The following is a 13,886-nucleotide window of genomic DNA, read 5'->3' on the forward strand; positions in this document are numbered from 1 at the left end:
CCCTTTAATCCTGCAAGAGAGGGCGTGATCAAGCAATAATAATAATAATAATAATAATAATATCAAGCAACATAATAACAATCATCATCATCATAATAATCTCAATAAAGCATAATAATAATAGCCAGATCCTAGGAATATACTAACAAGATTAATAACAAACCCTAGCATGTCTCTAAACAACAAAAATCAAATCTTTATCCCTAACATGATACTAACATGATAGAAGAGATAGGAAGCAACCATACATGATATTAGAAATCTTAGTTACTACCCTAAACATGATACTAGGAATCATAAGGACATCCTAACATGATACAAGGAATCAAAATAATTAAAGCATGATTTCTATATCAAAATAATAACAATTAAATTACTTACTTCGATGCCTCGTATCTCTTTCTAATAACAAAATACACGCGTTAGTAACTTCAAGGAAAATAATAAACAAACAATTAAATTAAATAATTGAAATAAAGATTTCGGACCAAACCCTCAGAAATTATCAACCTTTCACGTCTAGGGCGAAGGCAACTTCGAACTTGGCTAGGTGTGTCTAGAACTAATGTATGTGGAATTTTGTATGAGGGGAGGTTTAGAAACAAGAATAGAGAGAAAGCTTCTAGCTTTTAGAGAGAAAGAATTAGATGATTGTGAATCGTTGTCCCTTAAAATCGGGGGTCAAGGACCCTATTTATAGAGAAAATAGTCCGAAAACGATAGAAAATACTTCAAGTTCTATACGGAATAAAACTGGCATATGTCGCCAGGCGACAGGCATTAGCACCAGGCTACAGACTCTGTCATTTGGCGACAAACTCTGTCGTTTGGCGCTAATTAAAAGATAAAACGCGCTTTGTGCGCGGAATCCTCTTCTTAATATGATTAAGCAGCTAATTCCGCGTTTATCAAATTAAAATCGGGTTTATCATAAAACACTTATTTTATTCCAAATAAAACTCTTTAAAAATATAATTATCAATCCTAATACTATTAGAATTTAAAAGAACCTTCTAGATTATTCTAGAAGATTAAAACCAATCCTAATAACTTTAGGAATAATAATTAATAGGCCCTCCTCTAAATCATTGGGCCGCATATAAAATTCATTTCGGGCCCAATTTAGTATTTTGGCCATAACTTTCTCATTATTCATCGGAATTGAGCTTATAATATATCGTTGGAAAGCTCTTTTCGAACCCAATTCAATTACACCATTACTGGACCCTCATCATGGACCAAACTAAATTAGACTGGCTATTTTCATAAATAGAGTGAGAAAAAAGAATATTTTCAAAAACAGAAAGAAAGTATTTTAATAAAAACAACCACATCACTAGACTTTTCACACTTCACTTTGTTCGATAATCAAGTGACATGAAAGGTATTCATTACTGAGTTTGGTTTTGGAGAGACACATTTGGGTGTCTACACATCTGCAAAAAATAAATAAGACACCCTGGGAGCATTTCTGCAAATTCTAGCTCCATGAATTAAGTTACCATTGGCCGCATTAGAAATTAGCGTCGAAAAAGCATCCGCACATAACAGAAATAAGTACGGAGATATAGGATCACCCTAGCTTTATCCTCTAGACGGAATCACGGACCCCGAAGTCTGACCATTTATCTTAAAAGCAAAAGAGACACTTTTAAGACAACACATAATACGATGAACCCAATTATTCGAGAAACCCAATTTCATCATCACCTGTTCCAAAAAGACCCATTCCACTCATCATACGCCTTGCTCATATCAAGTTTTAGAGCAGCATTACCATCCTTCCCCTCACCGCCTCTTTCATGGCATGAAAAATTTCAAAAGCAACTATGACATTATAAGTAATGAGCCTCTGCGAAACAAAAGCACTCTGATTCGGAGAGATTATATCACCCAGAAAATTTTTCAATTTATCTGCCAACACCTTAGAGATGATTTTATAAATAACATTGCAGCAACTAATTGGCCTAAATTCCGAAATCAAAGTAGGTTTATCACACTTCGGAATAAGGACAACACAAGTGTTATTTATCTCAGCCATATTCACATTCCCATTCCACCAACTCTGAATAAAAGCAATAATATCTGACCCGACAACATGCCAAAATTTCTGAAAAAATAAAGCGTGCATACCGTCAGGGCCCCGAGCCTTATGGGGGTGCATCTGGAACAAAGCTTGCTTAATTTCTTCACTGGTGGGTTCTCTATCAAGGGTTGAGTTCATCTCCGGAGTAACAACTGCATCGAGGCCTTCCATTGCATCCTGAAAACCAGTCGCAGAACTTGTGGCAAAGAGCTTGGCGAAATATGCGACAATCAACTTCTCAATATCCACCCTTTTATTTCTCAAGACCCCATTGTCATCAAAGAGACCCGCTATTCAATTCCGAGCCTTGCGTTGACTGCTTTATGATAAAAATATTTTGTATTTTTATCCCCATCTCGCAATTCATTTGCCCGGGCTCGAGCAAACCAATACGACTCCTCGAGCAAGTATAAGGAATCGAGCTCTGTCGATAAAGCATGGCAACGCTCCAATACATCACCATCCATAGCACCCTCTTTTAGCACCTTAAGAGCCTTCTCCGCCTTCTTTATTTTCTTCTTAATGGAGCCAAAAGTTAAAGCAGCCCAACTTGCAAGTCTCTCCCGCAAAAAGAAATTTTTTGCCGCATTCCAAGGCCACCAGAATCAGCCCACGCCTCCCTTATAACATCGTTGCAGCCTTTATTTGAAAGCCAAAAATTCTCGAACTTAAAACCCGACCCACCCCAGTCATCCATGCGCCTTGTCTCTGTGGACAAATTGATAGGTGCATGGTCGGGCTTCAATATTGGCAAGTGATGGACATCTCGAACAGGAAACAAATTGCACTACTAGAAAAGTGTCGATTTCCGACGGAAAAAATCCTTCGGAAACTCCCTGTTTTCCGTCGAAAATAGGGTTACTGACGGAATTCCGTCAGAAATTGTCGTCGGAAAACCCTTTGTAGGAAAAGGGCCTTTTCCGATGGAATTTATGTCTGAAGCACTTTTCCCACGGAAATCATGCATCGGAAGACATATTCCGGCCCGGGAAAGTCCGTCGTAAATTTCCGACGGAAAACAAATCCGTCGGAAAATCACGACGAAATTTCCGTTGGAAACTTCTACCAAAGAAAAAAAAACCCACCCCACACCACCACCCACCACCACGTCCAACCCCTACTGCCACCCCACAAGCCGCCACCACGCACCGCACCATCTAAACCAACCAGACCCTAAGCTGCCACCACCACCTTAACCTATTCAACCCTAACCCACCTAACCCGAATGAACCCACCAACCAGACCCACCACGACCCTAACCCAATAACCTAGATCTACCAACACCTTAACCCATTCAACCCTAACCGCCACCCACTAAATTAACCCACCCCACAAAACCAAACCTAACCCAGACCCAAACCCTAACCCAGACCCAACCTAAAACACCCAAACCCCTAACCCAGACCCAAATCCCTAACCCAGACCCGACCTAAAACACCCAAACCCGATCGAACCCTAACCAAACCAACCTTCTCTCACCACCCTAACCCACCCCACCCTAACCCTAACCCTTGGCCCTGGCGGCACCCACCACCACCTCCCTCGACCCACCCTTAAACTGACCCTAAAACCACCAACGAGCCACCAGAACCCAAATTTTTTTTGAAAAAAAAACTTTAAAAAAGAAAGAACATTAAAAGCATCAAAACATACTTTTAATTATGAAATTAGCTTCGAATTCCACCAAATTTAGGTTAATAAGGCTTAATTCGACAATAAAAACTCTAGATCTAGAGTTTTGACTGTCGAATTTAACCTTAAAGACGTATAAAATCAAAAACGTAAGACAATTAGCGCGGCAAGGGGATTTATAAGGGTGGCAGCAGCGTGAGACGACGGCGGTCGTGGGTGAGATGACGAAGAAAGAAGAGAAAGAGGAGGGAGAAGGAGAGAGAAAGAGGAGGAAGAAGGAGAGGAAAGAAGAGAAAGATACATCAGAAGAAAGGAGAGAGAATGAAAAGAGGGAAGTGAAAAAAAACGGCTGAGGGTGAAATAAAAGGGGGGCTGAATATTAGGGTTTGAAATTTTTTTTTTTTAAATATATTCCAACGGATTTTAATTCTGTCGGAAATTACATTTTCGACGGAAAATTCCGTCGGAAAGCCCATATATTCTGACGGATTTATATTCCGTCCGAAATTTCCGACAGATCTTTAAAATTCGTTGTAAATGTCCGACGGAATAAAAATCCGTCGGAATTTCCTATGTTTCCGACGGAATTAGGTGTCCGTCGAAACCAATCCGTCGGAAATAGGCCTATTTCTAGTAGTGTTGCACCACCCCTCATCCGCAAGAAACCGATCAAGCCGCTCTCTTACAAATGTTGCCATGGAATTATCCCTCTCCCAAGTAAAGATGCTTCCTTTATAACCGAGGTCTCTAAGAGTACACCTATCAATTGCTTCCCGGAAAGCATCCATAAGCCTCTCACTTCTTGGAACACCACCCTCTTTTTCGGACAAGCTCAAAAGTTCATTGAAATCCCCAAACATAATGCATGGAAGATCATTAAGCCCTTTGAGCTGAGACATTAGGGACCAAGTTTGACATTTATTCGCTTGTTTCGGCCAACCATAGATACCAATTGCTCTCCAAATAGGCACATTATTATCATCTAAAATATGAGCATCAATATGGTGAATAGAGTAAGACACAATTTGGACGTTGATGTCCTTCCACCACATTCCCAAACCTCCAGATCTACCTAAACTACTAAAGCAAACACCATTCGTGTAACCACAACAGTTTTTTATTTCATTAAGAATTTTTTCATCAAGCATAGTTTCCATTACAAAAACAATATTTGGCTTTTCTCTCCAACACATATCTTGGAGACCCCTAACTGCACGCGGGTTGCCAAGCCCGTGGCAGTTCCAACTAAAAATTTTCATTGCTTTTCGAGGGCATGGGCATCCCCACGACCCTCTACTTTAGATACAGAAATAATAGCAAAATCATCACTCACACTATGTTTCATTTTCTTCTCCGAGAAATTGACAGAAACATCTTCATTCACCTCAAGCATAGCATCGGCACCCCTTTTCCTTGACCCATTAAGACTATCACCAGTCTCACTCACTAACATAGCAATAATATCCTCCCTATGCCTACTTTTGCGGGCTTTAGGAGCTGCTGCCCCCGTCTCACACGAACCAGAGGGCTGCCCAGTCGATGAGTTACCCTGCATACACATAATCCCTGCATTCCTTTCCACGTTCTGCCCATTCTGCTTGCGATAGGAACCTGATCAGCACACTTAGTCTTCCCCTCCTGCAACACTGAAGGTCTCAGCACCACTTTTCCATTACTATCATCAGTCACGGCCATGAGAGAAATAGCACGAGGCTTCGGAGTTGTTGCAAGGCTTGTATTTGGAGAAGAAAATAACAATTTTCTTGTGACACCAGGAGGCCCCAAGCGAATAGCAGTAGGATCATTATAATCTGACCTTGGTACTCTCCTTTTCTTAGATAAGCTCTCAACCCATCTCTTCTCCTTCTCCCTTTCAACAGCCGGCACCTTCGAGCGGTGAGGGGATGCAGTCAAGAACGGGCCATATTGGAAAACAATTGGAGATTCATTGGTGCAATTATCCTTCTCCTCACAGTCCTTATCGTTATGACCAATTTGGCCACAAAAAATAACAAAAATCACCAAGCCGTTCATACTTAAAACCAATCCACTTCGTATGCCCCGAGTCAACAGCAATTTTCATACCCCTACGCAGAGGTTTATTGATGTTCACAAGAACCTTTACCCTCATATATTCCTCCCATCCAAGAGGGTTCGAATCATCAACTTCTAGACATTCACCGATACTATCCCCAACATCTTTAGCAAACCATATGGAACGCTTGCCAAACGGTACATCGAGGATTCGAATCCAAAAAGGGCATGAGTCAAAAGTAATTTCAGATGGTTGTTCATTAGCATTAATCTCCTTCAATAATAGGGTTTGGTTATCGAAAGCCCAAGGCCTTCCATCCAACACTTTGTTCCTATCATCAGCGTTGAAAAACTGGAAAAACAAACAAGTTTGTACCGACAGACCTAATTGCCACATTATCATCGATTCGCCAGAGGTTTTTCAGGATCCTCTTCATTGCATCAACATTGAACGACTTCTTTGTGAGAAGCTTGCCCCCAGAGACAGAGCAAGCTTTTGTTGTGATCCCTTATCGTCTTCCATACCACTCGATGCACCAAGAACGAAGTTTTCTTCATCAGTCAGCTTCAAGTTATCCCACGCCACAATTAATTGGTCATCCATGTCAACGAGAGATCAAGGACATAAATTGTTATCTGATTTGTGAAAGTAAATTAGCAGAATTGATGGGCACAGAAATTCTTGGAGGAAGAAACACGGAACCCTAGAGAGAATTTTGGAACCCTACTCGAGGGACTTATTCTACTTTGCTTCAACTTGGCCTTCAATATAAATATATTTTAATTTGGTTTTATACTTTTATACTTTTTTTTGTAATATGTTGTATTACAGGTTTGACTAATTTGAGGTCACTGTCGACAACTCATCACTAATCATTAAACACAAATTTTTAAAAAAAGCGGGTGTTCAATAATGATATTGAATGGCGGATTTTAAGGACAAAAAAACTGTCCTGGGCACGTGCTTTCCAAAATTAAAGAAAAAGAACTTTCTCTCTCCTTGATTTTCTCCTTCATTCACTCATTCACGCTTTCTCTCTCCTCGTTTTTCTCTCTCTAAAAACCAGTTAACTGCGATTTCTCTCTCCTCCATTGTTGCTTTTCGAGCTTTTTCGAGCTTTTTCTCACTTTTCTTTCACTTGTGAAGTTGTTTATCGCTTAATTGTGGTTAGTTTACTTATTTTTTTGAGATTTTTGTTAGTTTAAATTGTTTTGGTTCTTCGATTTTTAGGTTTTTTGATTTTGATTTTGTTTTCGTTTTTTGTAGTGTTAGTTTCAGCAATGGTGAAGAAGAAGATTACAAAGAAGGCTGTAGATGCTGAAGAAGGTGTGTTTGTTTAATTTTTCATCATTTTTTCGAATTTTCAATTGAATTTTCGCTTATATATGTCGAATTAGTAGTGCATGTTATTTTTTATTGTTTTCTGTTGATTTATTATGCATATTATGATAATTGAATTTCAATTTTGAAGTTATTATGTTTAATTTTGCTTTATTTTATTGTTCATTGTGATAATTGGTTCAAAATTTGATATATATGTGTTGTGGTGTTGTTACATGTTAAACAAATTTTGCATGTTTGTTTTCAGAAGTTTTATTCATTATTCTTCAAGTTTTGATGTTAGGTTTTAGTTAGATTATGAGAATAGTATGCATATCTGCATTGTGTTTGTGTATATGTGTTTGAGTACCAGTAATATGTGCATTGTGCATTGTGTGTGAGTAATATATACATTGTTATTTATATGCATGACAAAGGTTATTTTATGCTTTGAAAAGGGTCACTTTATGCTGTGAAAAGGGTCACTTTATTCTGTCAAAAGGGTCACGTTTGTATTTAAAAGGGTTACTTGTTGTAGTTTAAAGGGTGACTTTATGCAGTGAAAAGGGTCACTTTATATAGTTAAAAGGGTCACTTTATATAGTTAAAAGGGTCACTTTATGCTTGTTAAAGGGTTACTTTTTTATTTAAAAGGGTTACTTGTTGTATTTTAAGGGTGACTTTATGCAGTAAAAAGGATTTTTATACATATTGATAAGTTTTTTTTTTTTTTTTTTTTTTTCTGTTGTGAGATTATTGGGAGAAAATTTCTGCGAGGTGAGATTTGTACGACACTGGTGCTGTGTGATTTGAATGAATCTAGGAATGATGTGTTGTCAGAATTAGAGAAGTTCAATGAGAAGAAGAAAGATCCTGCTTATTGCCAAGAAATTGAAATGAGAAGAAAGGATGCAATTTCTGCAAAGAAGAAGAAAGATAATGAAGAAAGAATAATGGCAGCTGAAGTAGAAGCAAAGGCAGAGGCAGACGAAGAGAATCCCAAAGGAAAAAGGGCAAAAAAGAAGACAGACAAGTACACTCCTTCTAAAGGGTGAAATGACTGTTAGAAGCAAAGGTTGATTAGGTCTAGGAGCATTTTTTGAACAATGAAAAAACTTAATGTTTGTGCATATACATCAAGTTAAATGATGTAATTAAACTTAGTGGTTAGTTTTTTGTTCTTTTGGAATACTGATGTATGTGCATACATTAAGTAATTTGAAAGGTTCTTGTGTATGTTTTTTGGGGTCACTTTTGTGCATAAAAAGGGTTACTTTGTGGCATAAAAAGGGTTACTTTTTATATTTGATAAGGTATACTTTTTTGGGTAGATAGGGTAACTTTTATGCATGAAAAGGGTAACTTTTATTGACAAAAGGGGTAACTTTTATTACTTGAAAGGGTAACTATTAACAAAGAGAAGGTTAATTTAGTGGATAGAAAGGATAAGGTATACTTTTTTTGGATAGATAGGGTAACTTTTATGCGTGAAAAGGGTAACTTGCCTCTGTTTTTGTAGCAATTCGTGAATGAGATTGCTGCATTTTGTTGTATCGAAAGTCGAATTCTCCATTGATGATCGATTTCTGCAATTTGTAAGTTTTCTCACCTTTTTTCTCCTCGATTGATGATCGAATTCTTCTATTTGTGCGTTTTCTCACCTTTTTTCTCCTTTATTGATGATCGATTTCTGCAATTTTTGCGTTTTCTAACCTTTTTTCTCCTCGATTGATGATCGTTTTTTGCAATTTTTGCGATTTCTCACTTTCTCTCTCCTCCATTGTTCTGCGTTTTCTCACTTTCTCTCTCCTCCATTGTTCTGCGTTTTTTTGATTTAGGTATAAAATTCCGTGATTTTAAATTAAGCTATTTTAAAAAAAAAAAAAAAAAAAAAAACAATAAAGAAGTTGCACGTGAGAAAAACCCGATGTACAGTAAAAATACTGTACACCGGGTACATGCAAATGGAGTTGATCATTAAATTATTAAGGGAAACAAAATTGGTAAGTTTCTTAATTTTGTACTCTATTATGTAAGATGGTTTGATTTTGGTTTGTCGTTTTACATGATGTTTAAATTTTTATTCGTGAAAAAATTTAATTGAACACTAATAACTCTTTTGGTAAAACTATGTATTTTGTTTAGTAAAAAAGAGAGAAATATCATCTACATTTTGTTACAATCAATGTCTATAAAAGATTAAACAGTAAAATTAACTATTGCATACACGGTACAATCTTAAAAAAAAAGCTTAAATAATTTACAGTTGTTCAATGACCTTCAAGTTTGTTATAAGAAAACAAGCTCAACGCTATCTTTCAAATCCAAAAAATTAATACTCCTTACTCAAATTAAAGATCAAGGGCAACGTCCGGTGCCACATACTAGTTATTTTTCAATAGCATAATGAGGGGAAATCACAAGTTATATACTCAAGTATACAAATTACATTCTTAAAATTCTTCAAAAGTAAAATACATACGTAAAAATATTCCCCATAATGCCAAGTCGATGACAAACAAGAGGATTAAACACTTTTATGCCCGACGACTCATTTAGAGATAGATTCAAGTCCACTCACAACTTAAATAAAAATATTAATCACTCATTCGTTTAACCAATTAGTTCAACATTTGGTTGTAAGACTCCTTAACCACGCATATCAGCGCGGTGTGTTCATACAAAAATGTGAACATTTTATTTGTTTGTTAATTGCTTTAGTTTATTTACGTTCTCTTTTCTTTCTAGATCTACCCTATTTTATCATCTAACATTATGTTTTCACTTTATTATTATCATTTATTTCATATAAATTGGATGCGCTTTATTTTTTTATCATGATATGTATCCTTATTTATAAAAATGTCACTAAATACATCTGAAGGAAGGTTAAAGTTAAACCAAAATGTAATGAGTTGCACGCCCTACATCTCAGTTTCTCAATATACGTGTTGAAATCGAGGAACAATAATAAATCCATGTGAGACTAGGAGTGACAAAACTAGCAAACATATGTCCCCCATACATCATTAAAATGCTATAGGAAAAGGGTCATTTATGCAATTATGCACCCTACCAAGGCAGTAGTCACGTTATTTATGTTATGGCAAATTGACAAGGAACAAAATATGCCAGGGAAGGGATAGATAGAGATGAACTTGAACCTATGTAAATGGAGCCCTTAATGTTAGTGTAAATTCCACGTGGAAATGTTGTTGTTATAGATCTTATAAACTTTATATAATTCTAATTGTCAGTAAACTGAATATATACTGCATGAAGCAAGACTGATAATAAAAATAAAATATGATTGTGATGGTTTGTTTTAACTAACTGTATGTGTGTGATAATGTAGGGTCGTCTTCTTATTTTTTTAAGGCCTTTTCCTCAATTTATATGCTAGTTGACTAGATTCTTGATGTTCGCCATATTATTGCCACTTCTAATTCATTTAACCAATTTGTTGATTAATCCCCATTAATTTGGAATATAAAATAATGTTATGTTTTTTAATGCAACTTGATGAAATTGATGTAGAGCTATCTATGCTCTAAAATCCTCTAATGGTTATGATTAGAAAATGCAAATGCAACAAACTAATAATGTCGTATTATCTTTGTTTTCTTTTGGTTGCAAGATTGTTTGGGTCTTCAGCCATTTGATTTTCTAGATAAAGACATGCACTCATATATACAATATTAATAATGAAAATGACTAGAATTTAGAATTATTTAACATTGGCAAGATAACCAATTGAAGGTTGAATCAATCAGTTTAATAAATTAAATAGATAGTTTTTAATTTTATTTAATTTTGTAAGTGGATCAAGTAGCCATATCCATGATACGTTGAATGTTTCTAATAAACAACTTACCAATTTTATTAATAAAATTATGTCTTCCTGCATTGAGTATTCCCACCGTATAAATAGTTGTACCTTATAAGTGCAACTTAAATTGAATTACTGTCTGTGTCTTTACAAGGTACAAGTACATGATCAAAAGAAATACTCCCTTTGTTTCAGGAGAGAAAAAAACAATGGTTATATAGGCAAATTGAAAAGAGTAGTGATAAGGTTATTTTAGGTATTTAGACAGTTATTTTCACTAAGGGTGGTGTATCAACAACAATTACATTATGTCAGCAATATTTTGGATAATAATCTCTAAAACTTACATCAATATATTTTAACTTTATTTGTTTTTGGTGTGTAGAAAATCCCAAAGAGAAAATGATGTAAACATGATTTAAACCCTTATATTTGTACGGATTTAAGTATCATTCTCAAAATTTCACCAACAAAACTAGATTTTAACCACCGTCCAGCTTATTCTAGTTATTTCGAGAAGATTGTATGTGAGTTCGAACTCACAATGAGACAGATACAAGTTATTAAGTATTGAACATTCCATATTCATATAATTTTAACATCTCAACTTTTAAAATTTAGATATAAGTTTTGGACATTTCATACATATAAAATTCCAACTTTTTGGATTGTGTACTCACAATCAAACAAACTCATTCAATACTTTGTGTTTTTGTTGTCTTTGGAAATAGACTTAACAATAATTTTTTTTTTTTTTTTTTTTTTTTTTTTTTTTTTTTTTTTTTTTGGTGTTTAGAGAGAGCTACAAAGACGGAGTTGAAAATCGATCCCATGATATCCTGAAACCGAAAGAAAAGCTCTAACCGCTTGAGGTATCCCTCACTTTCAAACAAACAAACCATCTTAACCAACTTAATTTGTAAGTTAAAAGAGAACAACACCTTTACTTAAATTTGAAACCAATTCCAATTGAGTACTAGTATGATAGGAGGGAGAAAAGGAGGTGATAAAACATAAAGGCCTTGTTTGGCAATTGGCTGTTGGCTGTTGGCTGTCGGCTGTCGGCTGGTTTGATTAGCTGGTTTGACTGGCTGTTTGTATTGGCTTTTTTGTTGGCTGTTTGACTTTTTATTAGTCTGTAAACATGTTTGGTAAAATTGGCTGTTGAATGTTATTAGTAACTTAGAAAGCCAAAAGCCAAAAGCCAAAAGCTACTCCAAGTAGCTTTTTCATTTTGGCTTAAAAGCCAGCTTTTCAGCTAGCTGAAAAAGCCATTTACCAAACACGAATTTTGGATGTTTGACCAAATAAAAAAGCCAAAAGCCAAAAGCCAATCAAAAAGCCAATGAAAAGCCATTTACCAAACAAGGCCAAAGAGAGCAACTTTGGTTAGTATTTTGACGAATAAGTTTGACCAAATGGCAAAAACATAATGCAACCAAGTTCTAGACTTTACCCAGAAAAGCGGCCACAATCATCGTTATTTTGACGGCCATATATAGCCTTTCTTCTGTGTCCTATTAAAAACACGAAACCGTAAATTCCTCGCATTTATCTCTTCTTTGTTAAATTAAAGCAGAAAGTAACAAAAAGATTACTCCCTTACCAAATTCCCTCTCTTTTCTAGCCTTTCGGTGCAACTAATCCCTATTCCTACTCACTTTAATTCATGCCAATTATCATTACATCTTTCATTTTTAATTTTTACCAACTCTTATTATGCAACGAGTTTTTACCACTTATCATTACTCGTCTCAACCACTCGTGATCAAAGGTGTATTCAGTTCATCAATTTTAACTTATCGAGATTTATTTTAACTTAATTAAAATTGTTTTAACTGTGAATTTAAGTAGGATTTTTATAAACTTTTTTTTTTTTTAAAACCATTTTCTAGACGTATTTGTTTATGAATTTGTTGTGTTTGAACTTATGTTAACTTATAGAACTCAAGTATTATATTTTGTGAAACTCTTTGGTTGCATTTTTATCCATTGATCAAACATATAAGCTTACAATATGGAAAATCAAAATTTTGTTAGGAAACCTATCATAATATAATTTTATACTAATAACTACATTAAATAATAAGGATTATATACATCTTAAAATTATGACAAAGATATCTGAATAATAATATTCTCTAATACACCTCGTAATCATAGCATGAGAATATCGTATATTAAAACCAAAATTTAAAGGAAAACCGTCAGCATGAAAGGTCTTTTATTCGTAAGAATATCAACTAATTAATACGCCGTACCATATAACATGTAGAACTCAAAATTCACCAACCAAAATCTTAATCATATACATTCCCCCCTTACTCTTTTTCTATATTTTCAATAAGAGTAGACTGTATACAAAACCATAAATATATCTAGTTGGATGTAAGCATATTTCTTTTTTTAATTTTAATTTCTTAATTAATGAGGACAAAAAATGAAAAGAAAACTGTGCTGTTACACCATTAAATATTTTTTTCCCCGTGTCTTTTTCTTGATAGTGATTGTTTTCACTCTTGCAACCTTAATATTCCCTCCAATGCTTCAAATACACATCTTCAATAATAATCAACTCAATAACATAACCTCATTATTAATCTTTCTTCAATCAATTATCTATCATTCTCTCTCTACTACCCTTATATTCCTTTCTCCCTCTTCCATAACATACTCATCATCAACAATGGCTGTAGATGTGTTCTCCGAGAATTTCGTTGGCATGATTAGTCCCAGACTTTCATTTTCTCGAGATCTGGATGAGAATGAGACAAGTAGTACCAATATCAACGACTATTCCTGTAAGCTGGATCGCTCCTTTGTCGATTCAGCTTTCGATTTTGCTTTCAATGTCGATACAAGTATCACATTTCAATCTTCGTCAGCAGATGAGCTTTTCTCTGACGGAAAAATCATTCCTACTCGCTTAAAAAATGAAGAAGAGGTTAAAAAATCTGAAGCAGTTGTAGAAAGAGTACCAGTAA

At 35.3% G+C, this 13,886-nt stretch overlaps 1 protein-coding gene across 1 annotated transcript; it reads right to left on the minus strand.

Annotated features, from left to right (window-relative positions):
* Positions 1 to 1,584: 1,584 nt before the first annotated feature.
* On the minus strand, positions 1,585 to 4,977 carry LOC145564955 (uncharacterized). Its single transcript, XM_081625100.1, has 4 exons — positions 4,324 to 4,977; positions 2,474 to 2,604; positions 1,793 to 2,336; positions 1,585 to 1,710 (listed from the first exon to the last, which is right to left on the minus strand). The coding sequence occupies exons 1-4, from the start codon at positions 4,975 to 4,977 to the stop codon at positions 1,585 to 1,587; spliced, it is 1,455 nt and encodes a 484-aa protein (XP_081481226.1).
* Positions 4,978 to 13,886: the final 8,909 nt, after the last annotated feature.

This window comes from Chenopodium album, chromosome 10 (assembly GCF_948465745.1).
Source record: "Chenopodium album chromosome 10, dcCheAlbu1.1, whole genome shotgun sequence".
NCBI classification, from domain to species: Eukaryota; Viridiplantae; Streptophyta; class Magnoliopsida; order Caryophyllales; family Amaranthaceae; genus Chenopodium; species Chenopodium album.

Bases quoted from the DNA above. Each gene is read 5' to 3' on its own strand.
- LOC145564955 (XM_081625100.1), bottom strand. From the start codon at position 4,977: ATGAAAATTTTTAGTTGGAACTGCCACGGGCTTGGCAACCCGCGTGCA. The intron at 2,337-2,473 runs GTTTGCTCGAGC...GAGAAATAAAAG, and splicing joins TTGCTCGAGGAGTCGTATTG to GGTGGATATTGAGAAGTTGA. The intron at 1,711-1,792 runs GTGAGGGGAAGG...TTTTTGGAACAG, and splicing joins TTCATGCCATGAAAGAGGCG to GTGATGATGAAATTGGGTTT.